The 19,222-nt window shown below is 40.7% G+C and overlaps 1 protein-coding gene across 1 annotated transcript in view; it reads left to right on the forward strand.

Moving 5' to 3' along the window:
- The first annotated feature begins 2,457 nt into the window (after nt 1–2,457).
- The window catches only part of foxo3b (forkhead box O3b), a 69,147-nt gene continuing 52,382 nt past the window's right edge, over nt 2,458–19,222 (forward strand). Inside the window, exon 1 of the mRNA XM_063001913.1 lies at nt 2,458–3,443. Within this exon, the coding sequence (XP_062857983.1) occupies nt 2,919–3,443 (525 nt within the window). The 5' untranslated portion in view covers nt 2,458–2,918. The remainder of the gene's footprint in view (nt 3,444–19,222) is intronic.

A 19,222-nucleotide genomic window follows, 5' to 3' on the forward strand; every position in this document is an offset into this window, starting at 1 on the left:
CATTCACCTATAGGGCAATTCAGTGTCTCCAATTAACCTGACTGCATGTCTTTGGATTGTGGGAGGAAACCGGAGCTCCCGGAAGAAACCCACACAGACACGAGGAGAACATGCAAACTCTGCACAGTGAGGCAACAGTGCTACCCACTGAGCCACTGTGCCGCCCTTATTAAAACATGATATAATCAAATGATAGGCTAATACAGACAGAAATCTCCAGTGGGGATGTTATTGTTCACAGATTTGCTATGACATGCAGGTTGCAGCTAATTATTTCTCTGCAAGTACATCTCCAAATACATAAGGATTACAAAAATGGGATTTCAAAGATACAACACTGAACCAAAAGCTTAATATGAGAAGTGTGGTTTGATTCTATTGAATGAGGCACTAAACACCAAAACTGGAGACACCTCAAATCAAAAATTGAAGATAAAAAGGATAAAAGCATTCTGAACCTCTACACCTGACAAACGTGGGCTGTATTTTTTTTTACACAATTACTATAAAAATACTTGGACTTACTTAAGTATAGCAGGTGCAGCAGTGTTGTTGGGATTTTTAAACATCTCAAAGTCAATACTGAAAAAACAAAGTGCCCACAAATAAAAACCCTACAAGTAGATTAACACATTCTGATTAAAAAAAGAAAAAGCTCTAATCTCTAAGTGCTAACAGGACATGTGTTCCTAATAAATCGGCCAATATGTTTAAACAGTATTTAAAAATCCCAACAACACTGCTGCACCTGATACTTCAATCTAGAATATCACACATCATTAGAATGTTTGTGTCTGAGTGATGAGAATGGTCTAGGGTAGCCTAGTGGTTAAGGTACTGGACTAGTAATCAGAAGATTGCTGGTTCAAGCCCCACTACTGCCAGGTTGCTGCTGTTGGGCTCTTGAGCAAGGCCCTTAACCCTCAATTGCTTAGACTGCATACTGTCACAGTACTGTAAGTCGCTTTGGATAAAAGTGTCTGCTAAATGCCGAAAATGTAAATGTAATGTAAATGTCTACTACCTAAACATCTAAACACAGTTCATGGGGGTCCCTCTCGACTGATAAATAGGGAACAGAGGGGTGCAAAGTGTACAGAGCAACAGGTGGGCTACAGTCAGTAATTGTATAGACAAATTAGTCATCTGTGTGGTAGGTGTAGCTTATATAATATTTAATGAATGTGTGTAGCAGATAGGTGTTTATTGTATTAATAAAATAATTGTCCCCATATTTTCCAGCTTGTTCATATGCAAATATTGATGACCAATATAAATTTATACATTATTAGTTTTAATAACATTATTCTGGTTTGCTGTAAGTAATAGTTCACTTCTTCAATTTTAATGACGTCACCTCTTTGAAGAAGGTGTGTCGTCATAGTTTGATTAAAGGGCCAGTGCAAAGCTACTTACACCGAAATATACATAATAACTCGACGTATTATTCTATTCTATTCTAATTCTATTGATCTGTTTGTATCTTGTTAGTCAGTCTATATCAGTCTTGTCAATCCATTTTTTCTCAGCACACGTTCTAGTCCAAACAAAACGCTTGTGTCTGAGTGCTGAGAATGGTCTACTACCTAAATATTATCAGTTCATGGGGGTCCCTTTCGACTGATAAATGGGGAACAGAGAGGTGCAAAGTGTACAGAGCAACAGATGGGCTACAGTCAGTAATTGTATAGACATAATAGTCCTCTGTGTGGTAGGTGTAGCTTATATAATAATCAATAAATGTGTGTAGCAGATAAGTGTACCTAATAAAGTAAATTATGTACATTTTAAATGTAAGTTTCTTAATTGTATTAATAAAATAATTGTCCCCATATTTTCCAGCTGGTTCAAATACAAATATTGATGACCAATATGAATTTTATACATTATTAGTTTTAATAACATTATTCTGGTTTGCTGTAAGTAATAGTTCACTATTTCAATTTTAATGACGTCACCTCTTTGAAGAAGGTGTGTCGTCATATTTTGATTAAAGGGCCAACACAGAGCTACTTATACCGAAATATACATAATAACTCGACTTATTATTCTATTCTATTCTAATTCTATTGATCTGTTTGTATCTTGTTAGTCAGTCTATATCAGTCTTATCGATTTAATCTATTTTATTCCCAGCACACGTTTTAGTTCAAACAAAACACGAATAATAACATTTCTTGGAACTTGTGTGTGAAGTGGAGAGTTTGGTATATATATATCTGAGAGTCCAGAGGTAATATTGCGAGCATTTAAGCGTCTTCATTCTTGCACAGCTTGCTCTATTTTTGGCAATCACACGAGGCTTGTCTGAACATGCCCTTGTGCGTGCGCTTTTACTGTATTGTGCGCTGTGGCCCTTTAAAAGGCGATCCTATGCGCAAAAGGGGGCAGGATGACGGGTTTAGACTAAGTACATCTCTTACTGTGTGAGTCTGCTCAGCCAGTGCTTTGAGTTAGACTGGAGAGAGTAGTACTGACTGAGTAGTTTGTGCAGCAGATTGCGCCTTTTCCGCAAATGAGCATTTGAGCGATCGGGCAAATCCGCGGTCTGTACAGGTGCATTTTAATCCGAATCTTGGGCTAGTCTTAGTGCATTGAGTGACCGACTGAATGGGATGGTTTTAGTGACGTTGCACGGCTTGGTACATGCCTATTGGCGAAGTGCGCTGGAGATATAGCTGCATTATCAGTCGAAACGGATACAGCAGGATCTGATCGCTGTTTTAACACAGGGACAACATCTGTGGGTACCTTTGCAACTCTTATGGACAGCTGTTTTGTTCATTGAAGGTGCGCATTGTTCTAAATACTCTAAAAACTCTAGTGTGCGGGCGCATTCATGGCATTCATGGCCAGCGCGCTTCTTGTCATCTACTGAGTTTTATTCCGTGCATCTATACACCTATACACCAGGTACGATGGCTGAATCGACACCCAACGAGCCCTTGTCCGGTCTGGACGTGGCTATCGACCCTGACTTTGAACCCCAAAAGCGACCCAGATCATGCACTTGGCCCCTGCCCGAGTCCAGCTCGGTGAAACCTGGAGCCACAGAGCCGGACATCATCCCTGAAGAAGAGGATGATGAAGAGGACAGCGCGATGGCCGTGCAGGACGCCATGAGATCCACTGATCATGGTGATGGACTCAACTCTGGAGGAGATCAGGATCTCACCGGGTCACCAGGAGCTTCCCAAAGCCAGATCGAGAACAAAACGCTCTCCACGGAGGTGAACGGACAGGGCGCGCAACAGCAAACACCGCGCAAGTCCTCATCGCGCAGGAACGCATGGGGGAACCTGTCATACGCAGATCTCATAACGAAAGCCATCGAAAGCACCCCGGACAAGAGACTCACATTGTCTCAGATCTACGACTGGATGGTCAGAAGTGTGCCCTACTTCAAGGACAAAGGGGACAGCAACAGCTCTGCTGGATGGAAGGTAAGTGGTACATTTGTACACCCCATTAAGCTGGATCCTTCAGGCAATTACGCATGGCAGAGTGGAACCGTTAAGCACGTGGGGTGCTGTTAAGCAAGGGAATGTGGAATGTTTCCAAATGTCGTTGGTAAACAAGGACCCCCAGGGGGGCATGTAGTAAAAATGTCAAAATAGAGCTGAATGTAGTTTTTAGGATCATTAAGCTGATCATATTTGCATAGCATCACGCAGTACCCCCCCCCCCCCCCAAACAAAAACAATAACAATGACCACATGCTCTGGCATGCACGAGCTTCTCGGGATGGGCGCGCGCACACGCGCACAAGGCGCGCATCCAGTGCAGCTGCTCGACTCACTTGCTTAGTATAACAATTTCCACTAGGGTGTAATGCTCAGGAAATGTATGTTTACAGACCACAATGACCAGATTGGTAGATTTCTATTGTTCTGATTGCCAGTTGCATGTAAACAACACAGGTTTTGATTTGGGCTGGCAGCTCAGCACTTCTACACTGTCAATAAATACATCCAATCAGTAGATCTGTACTGGTTTAGGCTATACGGCTTGTAAATAATATGTTTTTATACATTTTACATTTTACTTAATCTAAAACTGTTACATAAGACAATTGTTTCGGATGCAGTGTTGTGAATTTCTCATCTGTGTCAGGTATTCATCAGTTTCTAGGCTAAACAACATAAAATGAACATAAAATACATATAAATGCCATAAAAGGCACACAATTAGAGCATTCGGACCACTTACACTTCCATTGTTTAGAATACAAACAATACACAGTCTGTTGACTTCATATATTAATGTAATGGAATTTAGGCTTGAGTGCCATAGTTTTAATACTGGGTCAAATACAGTATATTATATTGTATACAATAGATCCCCCCACTGTACCTCTGTACCTAGACCTATAGTCCTGGGCAAAAAACTGGCCAAACCCAAAACACAGGGCGCAATGCACCAACCCTGGATCCTAGCAGTAGTGGGCTAGAGTAATTCACCACTGTGCCACCCAGAAGATATTTCGGAATATAAAATTGAACATGATATGATGGCGATTTATAGCTGAAGGGAAAAAATGCATACAAAAATATTATTTGTAAGATTTCCCCTGTTGACTTTCATGGGCCTGTATGTATCAGACTGGTATCACTGGTTACTATAACTGGTTAGGAAAGGATATTTGTCTGTATGTAATTTGCATATGTAATGCAAGACCTTCCAAGCTGAAGTAACTCATAATTACTTTGCAGGAATTAGAAGACCTGTCCATAAAATCAAATGCAATTCTAGAACTTTCTACTTCACCTGATTTGGACTCTACACTCCTGGTATGAAAAGGGCCAAAATTGCACTAATCTCAATAAAAAAAAACAGCCATTAGATATTTTGCAAAATCTCAAACACTTTGCATCTTTGCATACAACAGTTCACTGTACTAACAAGCAATGATGAGCAAATGGTGGCACATGACTCAGGAGTCCATTCTCTTATTCTTTCTAATTTTCTGACCAATGATTTGTTGTTAAGACCATAAAATAAATTTGGGTTTTGGCCAGGAGTGTACATAAAAAGAGCACATGGACCATATTGGTATATTTCTATTGTTCTGCTTTCCAGCTGCTTGAAGAAAACAATGCAAGTCATGATGTGTGCAGGCAGCTCAGTACTGTACACTGTCAATAAATATAAAAATTGTAATTGTATTATAGGCTGTAAGGCTTATCAATACAGAGAGTATACCATTTGAAATATACATTTTAAAACTGACTGTATTGAATCTTTAACTGATCTATACTGTAAATAGCCTAGATGCATTGTTATGATTCTGTATTGTCTTGGCCTCTGAGAAAAAAATGGACCCGTGTAGTACCTCCTCTATTGACATTAGGGATAAAAAAACAAATCAGTACATTACCATTTAAATAAGAGTGTATAAGTATTTTTATGCACATATACAGTCTTAAGATTAAAATGCATACATTTTAAAATAGAAAGTCATGTGTAAACCACATTCCCTGCCAACCAAACCAAACATAGATCAACAAGTCACACGTATTACTAATTAATAAACAGCGTAATGTAGCAAACATGGCAGTACTGTAGAACAGTAAGATGTAAGATGGTCATGATTACCATAAGCAGAACCAGTTCAGCATCATCAATGTAGTAGAATTTACTTTTGCTAATCAAATAGCACCTAAGAGATGCAGTCAGTGTGTTAAAGCTCATCCTGTTAACATTGGTGTAGTTATTTTAGGATGATAAGCAGAGTTTTACTTTCATACTGGGGCATGATGCAAAATATCCACATTATTTTGTGGATTAAAAAAACCACACACACACAGATCCACATAACATGCATTCAGACTCCATACTGAAGCTAAAAAGCTTCACCGTTTGAGCTTTTAACTTGTAATAGATTTGTTGTTTATTATGAACCTTAGATAAGAAACTCTATTGGTGTTTTTCAAATCAGCGCTCTTACACTGTAACTACTGTAGCTCTTGCTCTCAATGTAAATCAAGATTCACTTGTTTGAAGGCGCCCAGGTGGCGCAGCGGGATATTCCGCTAGCACACCAGCACCAAGTTTTTGAACACCTCGGTTCGAAACTCGGTGTTGCCACCGGTCGGCTGGGCGCCATCTGGTGGGCATAATTGGCAGTGCCTGCAGCAGATACTAATTGGCCACCGTATCTGCAGGGTGGGGGCCGGACTATGTGTGGATGGGTGGGCGATTGGAGGAAGAGACGCCTGTGCAGAAAGCACGAGCGAGAACAGGAAGAGGCGTGTACAGCGACGTGCTCTCCTTGGATGCAATCTGGTATCTCTCAGCAGCGGAAGACAAAATTGAGTGCGCTAAATGGGGAGGAAAATAGGGAGAAAATGCCTTCTTTATGTTTTGGCTACCATTGGTTGTACATTGAAAAACAAATGGATAGAAAGAAATCATATTGGTGTGTTTCAAATCAGCGCTCTTACACTGTAACTACTGTAGCTCTGCTCTCAATGTAAATCAAGTTTTAGTTGTTGGAAATGAATTTAAATGACATTTTTAACTGACAGCATTAGAGGAGATTAGATTAGGCAAACAAGCTTTATAAGATTCAAGCAATATCAGATTTAAGGTCCTGATTAATGAGCAGGGGCTTTTTTCTTGCCCGACACCATGATAAGAGATTTCACTTTTTTGGCCATGCAACACCTACACCTACTGTGTGGTTAAAGTGCCAACACAAGTGGTGAAGAAATAAAGCCTGCAGTCCAGTGTTGGTAGTGCATACGAGAAAGAAACTTCAGTGGGAAACTGGAAATGTCTAATATGAATATGAATTGTGGGAGTGGCATTGAGTTTCAAGGTATTTTTTTCCATAAGAATGTATGGAAAATGGTGTTCCATGGTCCTGTGGAACTGCATAGATTTTAGTCTAATGTAAATAATGGGGTTGTTTTTGACACTTATATACTGAAAATAACACAAATATAATATAAAAACACTGAAATACAATTAAAACAGTTCAAATCAATAAAAAATACCATAAAACCGCCACTTTACCTTAACTTTGTTTTCTTATGCTTCTTAATTAGTGGAGAGAACTTATAATCATTAATAATTAGGAGAAGTTTAGTGTTCTTCTCCTTCTTTTAGTACATTAACCCATGTTAAGCTTTATTTTAACAAAAAAGCTGATTCTCACAATTTCTCAGAACCTCGAGCTGTAACACACGTTTAAAAGTGAAACAGAGGAAAATCCAGATAAACACAGATACATGTGGAGCTTTCAGAGTGAATTTGATAGTTATTTCACACAAATGCAAATTCGCCTTGCTGTTGAGTTTAAGGGGAACGTTGAGTTCAAAGGTATGAATTTCTTGATGAGTTTAGGGGATGTTGAGTTACAAGGTACCACTGTATTAACAAATGACTAATAAAATGATATTTTAACCAGACTCAACCATGGTATGATAGTCTACTTTTGGCTACCATTGTTTGTACATTTAAAAAACAAATGGACAGTATTTTATAGCTGGTGTGTATATTAATTTAAGTATGTGTAATTAAAGACCCGAAACAACCAAAACAAAAACACCCAACATGACCACATGTTCTGGTATGCGTGAGCATCTTAGTAGTGGAGCACAATCATCTCAGTGCAGCTCGCGTGACTCAGTGTGACTTTGTAGTGAACCGAATGACATCATTAGCCAGGCGCCAACAAAAGGTTTCAATCTAAACACGGATTTTGGCAGACCTGTTCTCTCGAGGATAAAGAGCGCACGGAGGATGACTAACGCTGACGTCGGGTCACAAACCTCAGCTACAAAATGTGTGATTTCATGCTATGCTATTTATACTGATAGATTAAGAACCATTGTTCACCTGTAATCCATCACAACAAACACAGCAAACAGTGAGCTGGGTGGTGTTTAGAACCACCAGAATTTATTGGTGGGCATCCAGATCATTTACTTGTAATGGGCCCAACATAACCATGCATTAACCACACAACTAAATAAAAAAAAGTCATTAAGGTTAATGAAGACTGCCACTGTTGGGCCCTTGAGCAAGGCCCTTAATCCTCTTGGCTCCAGGGGTACAGTACAATGGCTGACCCTGCTCTCGGACCCCAACTCCCGAATGAGCTGGGATATGCGAAAAAAGAATGTCATTGTACTGTACAAGTGTACATGTACATACTGTATGACAAATAAAAGCATTCTATATTCTATTCAATGGCTGTGTCCCAATTCACATTATTTTTTACCAAACACACGTCAAGTCAGTACACAACTTTAGTGCCATTACTATTTTGTGTGGTTTAAAAGGGTTGGGAATGCAGAAGGGAGCAATAGATGAGTGATCGTCTCTGACTTTACATCTACAAGGTGGACCAACTAGGTAGGAGTGTCTAATAAAGTGGACAGTGAGTGGACACGTTATTTAAAAACTCCAGCAGTGCTGCTGTGTCTGATCCACTCATTCCAGCACAACACACACTAACACACCACCACCATGTCATTGTCACTGCAGTGCTGAGAATGGAGGGATAATAGAGATCAGTGCGTGACTCTCTGTGTGCGATACAGATGTTTATATGAACCCATCTTGTGCATGTGAAAAAGAAGTGGTGGGCTACTGCACACGTGTCAGAGGGGGCATGTGTTAGTCACTCTCTTTGGTCAGAATGGAGGTTAGCAGCAGATAAGGTAGAGAAATACATTTGGGTAATTGGATATGACTAGACTGAAATTGAAGACAAATGACAAAGTTTCCATTTATTATTTCTCTTAAAAAAAAGAAAATGAAATACTGTTTTGTGATTATTTTTTATTTATCTAAATAATAAATTCCCTTTTATTTCTGAGGTAGGTACAAGCTATGCAAAACAATTTTGAATTAAGCCCAATTTGGCTGAAAAACCCCGAATTTGGCAACCAGGCGTATAGCGCCAGTGACGTGAACCAGGCGAAGTGAATAGCGCCAGCGCCCTCTGCTGTTTAAAGTGAATATCGATTCGAATCGTGAAATTTATGAATCGGTTATTAACTGTCTTGTGGTGAATCGTTACATCCCTACACATGACATATCACACAATGTGTCATATAAAATCAGACAATATATTTTTGAATAATCTCATATATGGGGGAGGTAGTGATCCTATAGGACCACTTAAATTGCACAATGGAAACCTGTTTTAGGTGCCTGGTGCACTTGGTAAGCATTGATCTTAGACAATACCAAAGATAATAAAGATTTCTTCTCAAAGGAATGTACTTTGGGTAAAGAGACAACATGTACAAGACAACAACAACATGTAAAGACACTTTATGTTAATGTTACACCAGTTACAGTCTGGAATCTTGAGTTTTGACACACATCATAAACCACAGGTGGAACGCAGGATGCTTGTGGTTAGCACTGTGCATCCGCCACTAGTGGACTTTTGTCATACATTTGTCTCACATGGTATTTTTGTGTTTGGCTGATATGTGGTTGCTTTTGCCATTTTTGTTGACACAAGTAGTGTAGGAGGTAAGGACGAGTAATAAAACTGCTTATTAGTAGTGTTTTAGTACTTTATTTAACATATCTGACACGGCATAAAATATTACACAAGAAAGTAGAGTCTATAAGTACATAGACACCTAACCATGAGCATGTTGGGAATCCCATTCCAAAACAGTGGACATTTATATGCATTCATCCTTCTGGAAAAGCTTTCTACAAGACTTCCACAAGACAAAAGAAGACCTTGATCAGCCATAACATTATAACACTTACCATATATAAGCACTTTGTAGTTCTACAATTACTGACTGTAGTCTGTCTGTTTCTCTGCATGCTTTGTTAGCCCCCTTTCACCCTGTTCTTCAATGGTCAGGACCCCCACGGGACCACCACAGAGCAGGTATTATTTAGGTGGTGGGTCATTCTCAGCACTGCAGTGACACTGACATGGTAGTGGTGTGTTAGTGTGTGTGGATAAGACATAGCAAACACCTCACTGTCACTGCTGGACTGAGAATAATCCACCAACCAAAAATATCCAGCCAACAGCGCCCCCGTGGGCAGCGTCCTCTGCCCACAGATGAAGGTCTAGAAGATGACCAACTCAAACACCAGCAATAGATGAGTGATCGTCTCTGACTTTACATCTACAAGGTGAACGAACTAGGTAGGAGTGTCTAATAGAGTGGACAGTGAGTGGACACGGTATTTAAAAACTCCAGCAGCGCTGCTGTGTCTGATCCACTCATACCACCACCATGTCAGTGTCACTGCCGTGCTGAGAATCATCCACCACATAAATAATACCTGCTCTGTGGTGGTCCTGTGTGGGTCCTGACTATTGAAGAACAGGGTGAAAGCAGGCTATAAAGGTATCTAGAGAAACAGATGGACTACAGTCAGTAATTGTAGAACTACAAGGTGCTTCTATCTGGTAAGTGGAGCTGATAAAATGGACAGTGAGTGTAGAAACAAGGAGGTGGTTTTAATGTTATGGCTGATCGGTGTATCTATATACACTATATGGCTAAAACATGTGGACAGCTCTTCTGATTATTGAATTCAGCCACACCCAGTTGCTCACAGGTGTGTAAAATGAATTACATGATACAAATGATATGCTAGTTTGTGGCAGTAGCTTGTGGGAGGGCTTTTTCTGTTTCGGCATGACTGTGCCCCTGTTTACGTAGTGAGGTCTTAACCTTAAGCCTGCTGAACACCATTGGCATGACTTGATCTTCTTATATATAAAAGTGTCCACTGATTTTTGACCATATGGTCTAGCCGCAGTCTAATATGGAAAATTCTGATCGAGGAAAATATCCTGTCTATTACCAAACAAGTTCCTTCATAGAGCGCTTCCTATAGACTTGGCACTCTGCCCACATGTCAAATTAAGTCTGGACACATACAAGAAGGAAGACAAATTAGCTACTGACTGGTATCACTAGCTAAAACACCCCACTAGCTATACAGCTAATTCTATTCATGTGGGGGAACATTAAATGCTACACTATAGTGCTTTTAATTATTGTAATAGTAAGATTAGAAATGCCCATTTAAGACACGTCTACCTTAAAAAGCATTAATTGGTGAACAGCTCCTGGTCTATAAGGTAGATTTATTAAAAAGGAGGCACACAGACATAAATGATCGACATATTTCATTCCCTGTCCACACGAGATAAAACGGGACGAGTCTTTGTCCAGACTAATGAGCATATATGGCTGGTGAAGGACTTTCCTTTGTCTGCACTTGCAGAAGAGGGGGATGGGGGTTGGACTCACAGAGTAGGTGATATTGCAGTGCTCGTAAACCTCCAGTTACCATTAATGCCTAGTGCACACTACTCCATGTTCGGCCTGATTTTCCAGCAGAGTAGACTCGGCGCATGTCCATCACAGGCGCTTGTGTGGTATGAAGCGCTTAGTGTACCGATTTTCCCACAGTCAATAATCGGCTAATTTGGACCATGCTTGAAATCACTGGCGACCAGTCATGTAGAGGTACTGCTTAATGGTTAGTTGAAAGCCTAGTGATTAGAAACAGCTAATAAAGCCCAAACTGCTTGCAATTATGTATGAATACTAGCAATCAGCTTACTGATTACTAGTCCAGTACCTTAACCACTGAGCTACCACTACACATGAAGCAGAGGAGAGCTGTTGTGTCCCAAATATCACAAAATGTACCAATCACAAATCTTCACCAATATTTAACTCACTTTTTTGAGCACACTAGACTATTGGATGGATTGAGACAAATCATCTTTAGCATCTTTCCTGTGGTTCATGTGCCGCCTGATGGAGCAAGTCAGACCAGCCGAGCTGTATCCGAGTGAAGAAAGGGTCGAATGGATTCTACAACTTGGTCTTTGCTTTGAGGGTTGGTTGATTCACAGATAGTAGTGAGTGACTCTTTACACTACTGCTCTCTGTAAGACCCCGTCCCTGGCAGGTGAAAAGAAGCGGTTGTTGATTGTGTGCATGTCAGAAGGGCAAGTGATAGTACGCAGCTCTTCTTGGTTAAGGTGGATTGTATACAGCAGAGGAAAATGAGAAAAATGTACCTTATTTTATAATTTATATATATACCTTTTTATATTTTAACCATTATCCGATGTAAATATTGTGCCCGCCCACAGAAATCCCAATAGATTACTGAAAGGTAGTTTATAAATAGCTACAACAAGGACACACTGCCTGATTATTGATCAGTATTGGCCAGCAGCATTGGGATATTAATAAATATGTAGGGAGTTACCTCAAGTGCTGGGCCAATCAACACTTTTGGTCAGCAACTAAAAAAATCCTGTCGTGGTCAACTGACCATGTGACTGACCAAGTGTGCACTGCCTTGTTATCCTAGGGCAGTTGTAGCCTAGCAGTTAAGGTACTGGACTAGTAATCGAAAGGTTGCTGGTTTGAGCCCCACCATGAGCATCTTGAGCAAAGCCCTTAACCCTCAATTGCTCAGACTGTATACTGTCACAGTACTGTAAGTCGCTTTGGATAAAGGCGTCTGATGAATGCGGTAAATGTCAACCTTCTCATCCAACCTTACCAATAAACAAAGATACACCGTTTGTGGAAAGCCTTTTCAGTGGAGTGGAGGCTGTTATAGTTGCAAAAGGGGGTGCAGGGAAAATACACAATAATTCATACATTAATTGGCTTTGGAATAGGATGTTAGGTATATTTAGAATTGAGATGCGTCAAGGTTTATATTCACATTGTGCCACCTTGTATCATAATTGCATTACATTCTGTGAAGGTCTGTAAAGTTTACCAATCCTGGGAGCTACGTAACGTGGCATGACTCCTAATAGTCGTTGGGATTCCTAATAGTCCGTCACTTTCGGTGTATGTGTATATGTGGTAGAGTTGAAAGTGGGAGAGATATTGTATTGATTTTGCATTTCATTACAGCGTGTGGCTCATCACTGCGTTGCCAAATGATCTACTCTACACCTCGTTGGTAGTGAGCTCTTAAATGGTTTATCACAGACAAAATGTAAAAATGGAAAGCCTATTTAGAAGAGTAGAGTCTGTAGCTGAAAAGAAGGATTTGGCATATGGGTTTGGATGTCCAGCCAGCTTATGGTCAGGTGGTACACAGTTTCAGTAGCATGTACATGAGCATAATTGCACCCCTATTGGGATACATTCAGGGTATTACATCTAGTATCATTACAGTGGCACTGTGACTAAAACCATGCTCATAATGCTAGAGTAAATGATGTTTACATACATACCATCATATGATCGGTGGCAATTAGAATGCTGCCTATGTGTGGTGTAGGGTCACGAGTGGGGGAGGTGATGTGGGAACCAACTCTGGCTGGCACTGAGACCACAAAGCACACGTGTGTGTAAGCCAGACAGGAAAAAGAGAACAGAACGAAGGGTGGTTGATTGGTAAGGGTAGATAGTCACCGATACAGTATGACATGTTTTTTGATGGCACAGGTGTGTTATCACGGGAACTTCCAGAGTGTAAAGTGGCAGTTCAATGTGCAGTCTGATAGATACAAAGTTACCCAGATGTTTCCAAGGCCAAGTATCAATATGGTGTATTTTTCTACCTCCCTACCTCAGTAAAACCATTTTTACACAACAATTTACACATTTTTGGATTTTCCATTTAAGACTTCTTCCATGCAAATGAAAATATTCATAAATAATTAGTTGGAATGGGTAGTCAAATTATGCCCTCCCACATCAACCCACCCAAAATTTGTTTAACCTGCCTTTCCCCATGCTCTGTGATAACTATGTGGCAGATGCCCTTCATGATAACCACATATGCATCTGCACAACAAACTTGTGTTCCATAGAGTGTGTTGTAATATGGCTAAATTCCTGACCGACCAGCATTTTTTTTTTTTGTCAACACAACTTTTTCCATTACCGAGCTCCTAATCCCAGTTTGAACACTCCCACTTCGCAAACTGATGCAAACAGCAAGTTTGTGGTGTGATCGAAACTTCATGGGTGTGGAGTATCTGTCAACCAGTGGCTAAGTGTGATCATTTTAGCGACATTAAATCATCAGTCAGACATGTTTGGGAGAAGCAGTAAAACCTTTATGCTTTTTATGCTTTTTTTTTTTTTACTATTACAATAAAAAACAGCACAGTTTCTTAAAAGCACAGGTCTGGGCTGGACTCCTTTCTTTGTTTGCATCCCTTTTGTCAGTCAAACCGCTCTTAATGGTTACTGCAGAGATGTTCACAAGTCACAAAATACGAGTCAGAGTCAAGTCACGAGTCTTTAGGCTAGAGTTCGAGTCAAGTCACGAGTCAATATAATCTACACAAAACATATTGGAAATGTAGCGTAGAAATAAACAAATAATATGTAAGTTCGGACAAAAACAACAGATTAGCAACTGTATTTTGCGGTTTTACTTTCCTAGGTACCAGTTAAAAGCTAAAACTGATGTTTTGTTTTCATTGCAAATTACGGCACAGCGGCCAAAATCCCAAACACAGCAAAAAAAAAATCCATAACACTGCTTACCTTAGCTTATGTTCTTCCAGATGCTATTAAATTTATAACCGTGTTTCCCATTAGGAATAGAATCCGTTATTTTGTAAATGTGCTTATAATTAAAAACCTCCAAACTTTTCCCGGTTGTGAAGTAAAACACGAACTCGTTAGAAAGTCAATCAAGCATCTCATTGCCAATCATCTGTGTGACACTGCAAACACACGCAAATAACAGCATTTACTAACAATTAAAATCAGAAGGTCTGATTGGTTCAGATGCGGTTCTTACAATCATTAGCGCCAATTTTGTAGGCGCATTCCATTCACATTATCTGTTACTGTGAAGTGCACTATGTAGGGTATTCCACCAATTTAAGTAGGGAGTGACGCTTCATCACTACGCCGGAAGCTGGCTGGAACATTTACCCATTGCGTGTGTTGCGGTTTAAAACGGCCCGAGCGTTATTAGAGAGCAGAAAATGACACGATCAGAATGATGTCGGATCATTCATATATATAATTGTCACACCTAACTAATGTTGCTGACTTTTGTTGTCCACAAGTCATTTTATGCGAGTCACGAGTCCGAGTCATTTGAAACGAGTCCGTGTCGAGTCTGAAGTCACCGTGTGTACGACTTACGTGCGACTCGATTCCCCATCTCTGGGTTACTGTTGTGGCCTTAAGAAGTAAATTGATCTTTCCAGTGTTTTAAAGTTCACCCTGTAATCACTAAATGTAACTCAATTCACAGTTAAGGGTCCTAAATATGCAACTGCATGGGATGGTCGCCTCACAGCAAAAAGATCCTGTGTTCAATTCCCAAGTGGAGCGGCTTGGGTCCCATCTGTGTGGAATTTGTATGTTCTTTCTGTGTCTGTGTGGAATTCCGGGTTTCCTCCGGGTGCTCCTGTTTCCTCCCACAGTCCAAAGACATGCAGTCAGGTTAACTGGAGATACTAATGCCCACCTAGCTATGTGTGTGTGTTTGACCTGTGATGAACTGGCAACCTGTCCGTGGTGTTTCCTGCATTTCGCCCAGTGAATCGTACCCAGTGAAAGCGGCGGCCAACTTGCTATCTATCCCAACTCTTCTTTGCAACAAATACCACCCCTCCCCTCCCTCTTGTACTCCCTTGCCTAACCCACCCCACCCCCCTCAGAGACACACTTTGACCCAAGGCTTTTGAAAGTTTAATTTCTTTTCCCCACAACCTGTCATTTCCAATTACTCCTACCCTCCTTCTCCTCCCTAAGCGAAGAAAGCTAAATTGTCCTTGATTAAAAACGAATTGATTATAATAAAGCCAGCGTTCTGTGTCAAAAGCTCCCGGCCACACAGAGATGGCAGTGCTGAAAAGATGTATTGAAAAAATGACTTCGAACAGGGGGAGGGAAAAAAAAGCTGACAGCGTTGAAGGACATTACTGACTCAAGTATTGTAATTCATCTGCCTGGTGAACAATAACCAAACGGCAGTGTTTGAGCTGACTGTGTGGGCTGATATTAAAATAGCTGCTATGATGCAAATGGTTAATCTTGATGTTTGTGATTCTCACTTTTGATTTGCATTTTGTATCTCTTTTTTTCTCTCTCCGTTTCGGTGCCTCGTGCCTCTCAGTTACTTTAGTCCTGTTTTAGTGGGTCACGTCTTGTGAGAGAACTTCCTTTGTTTATGTACCTGCAGGATCTTATGTTATGAAGGTCTGGACATTTCTCATTGTACAGTATTGTATAATGGTCAGTGGTAGATTAGTGATTAAGGTACTGGCCTAGTAATTAGAAGGTTGCTGGTTCAGGCCGTACAACCGCTGTTGACTGCTGTTGAGCCCCTGAGCAAGGCCTTTTACCCTCATTGTATTTAATAACAATTGTAAGTAGGGATGTCCCGATCACGTTTTTTTGTTCCCGATCCCGATCTTTAATTTTGATCCCGATCCGATACCGAGTCTCAAACTGATACTTGTATTTTCTAGATATTGTCTAGATAAGAACTAGATAACACTGTTTACACAGTGCACACTTCAAGTACATTACAGTTATTCAAATTAATCCAATGTATATGTTGACATGAACAATAGCTCAGTACAACTGAATAGCTCTGCAGTGCTGTAGGAAAAAAATTGCCTGCCGTGTTGTAACTGTAACAAACTTTTCTGTGGTTGTATTGTGACAATGGTTTGATGGACGTTTCTACACAAGTGAGTGTGTTTTGACCCTTTGGGGCTTCCATAGTGCATGAAATAGCGTGCTTGGCTAACGCGATGACTAGCTGTCTGCTATTCGGTACCGTAACAGAAGAAGTTAATAAAGTGTTATGCTCCCGACAATTTGTAAATATACCGTGTATTTCTTTCTTCATTAAGCAAGTGCATCACTACCACGCTCGGTTACATAACTAAGCCAATCAGAGTGCTTGATACTGAGATGTCGTTCAGTCTTGTAACACGTAAACTTGTAAGAGCTGTATGTTATGGTCCTGAAGTTTTCATACTGGGATTAAAAGTTATTGTTTTGTAAACCGGTGTGATCCTTGACTCACACACCATATAAATAGTAAAATTCTACAGTAATGAACAAAGCTCTGCTCCTATCGCCTCGTGAAACGCTCGCATTGCAGACATTACACTTCGCTGTTGGACTTGTTTCACTTTCCAATTTAAAGTATTTACACACAGCGGACCTGCTGACGTAAAACAAAGGATCGGAGTTACGATCGGCTTTAGTAAAGCCGATACAGATCAGTTAAAAAATGCCTTGTTCGGCCCCGATTCCGATCTTTGAGATCGGATCGGGACATCCCTAATTTACACTTACAGTCAGTTTGGATAAAAGCTTCTGCTAAATGCCATGAATGTAAATGTCATAGCTTTATTTGTTTCTTTAGGCTTTTTATACAATGGAAAATGTGTCGTCTAGTGTACCATGTTTACAAAAAACAATTCAAAAAATATCTTGTGGTGTGAAAACCTCAGTGGAAAAAAAGCTAAGCTAAGCAGATCTGGACAAAGAAAACAATACAACCAATACAAGGGTGAGTGAGAGAGAGATTGATAGTGTTAGTGTTGGGGTCTTCAGCATTGGTGGATTCCAGGTTTGACTCTCGAGGTATATTTAATTTCATTTTATTATTTAGCTTTTACTCAGCCTGTTTTTTGTGGAACTCTGAAAACTCTGCTTCAGTTTGTATTCTCAGATGGTTTAATACCACTTTGTAGGGATGTAACGATACACTCTACCCACGATGCGATACGATTCACGATACTGGGTTCACGATACGATGAAATTAAAGACAAATTATGACAAAGTTTCCTTTTACAGGTCCAGAGTGACCTGTTTGTGATACACTATATTGCCAAAAGTATTCGCTCGTCTGCCTTTACATGCATATGAACTTGAGTGACATCTCATTCTTAATCCATAGGGTTTAATATGATGTCGGCCCACCCTTTGCAGCTATAACAGCTTCAACTCTTCTGAGAAGGCTTTCCACAAGGTTTAGGAGTGTGTTCATGGGAAATTTTGACCGTTCTTCCAGAAGTGCATTTGTGAGGTCAGACACTGATGTTGGACGAGAAGGCCTGGCTCGCAGTCTCCGCTCTAATTCATCCCATAGCTGTTCTATCGGGTTGAGGTCAGGACTCTGTGCAGGCCAGTCAAGTTCTTCCACACCAAACTCGCTCATCCATGTCTTTACGGACCTTGCTTTGTGCACTGGTGCGCAGTCATGTTGGAACAGGAAGGGGCCATCCCCAAACTGTTCCCACAAAGTTGGGAGCATGAAATTGTCCAAAATCTCTTGGTACACTGAAGCATTAAGAGTTCCTTTCACTGGAACTAAGGGGCCGAGCCCAACTCCTGAAAAACAACACCACCCCATAATCCCTCCTCCACCAAACTTTACACTTGGCACAATGCAGTCAGACAAGTACCGTTCTCATGGCAACCGCCAAACCCTGACTCGTCCATCGGATTGCCAGACGGAGAAGCGTGATTCGTCACTCCAGAGACCACGTCTGTACTGCTCTAGAGCCCAGTGGCGGCGTGCTTTACACCACTGCATCCGACACTTCGCATTGAGCTTGGTGATGTAAGGCTTGGATGCAGCTGCTCGGCCATGGAAACCCATTCCATGAAGCTCTCTACACACTGTTCTTGAGCTAATCTGAAGGCCACATGAAGTTTGGAGGTCTGTAGCGATTGACTCTGCAGAAAGTTGGCGATCTCTGTGCACTTTAGCATCCGCTGACCCCGCTCTGTCATTTTACGTGGCTACCACTTCATGGCTGAGATGCTGTCGTTCCCAATCACTTCCACTTTGTTATAATAGCACTGACAGTCGACTGTGGAATATTTAGTAGCGAGGAAATTTTACAACTGGACTTGTTGCACAGGTGGCATCCTATCACAGTACCATGCTGGAATTCACTGAGCTCCTGAGAGCGACCCATTCTTTCACAAATGTTTGTAGAAGCAGGAAGTGATTGGAACACCTGAATTCAATTATTTGGATGGGTGGGCAATATAGTGTATTTTCAGATATCTGAGGCTTCTCACTAGACTAGTTTGTTCCCAATTAGTCAAAAGAGCATTTGTATGGCTGGGTACTGACGTTGACCAAGAAAGCCTCAATTAAAGTTCCAGTGGGGTTGAGGTCAGGGCTCTATGCTGACAACTGGAGTTTCTTTCAACCAAGATGTATTTGATGTGGCTAAAACACATGACTTTAATAATTAGAATAAAATAACATTTTCTTCATA

This window comes from Trichomycterus rosablanca, chromosome 9, assembly GCF_030014385.1.
Source record: "Trichomycterus rosablanca isolate fTriRos1 chromosome 9, fTriRos1.hap1, whole genome shotgun sequence".
NCBI lineage: Eukaryota > Metazoa > Chordata > Actinopteri > Siluriformes > Trichomycteridae > Trichomycterus > Trichomycterus rosablanca.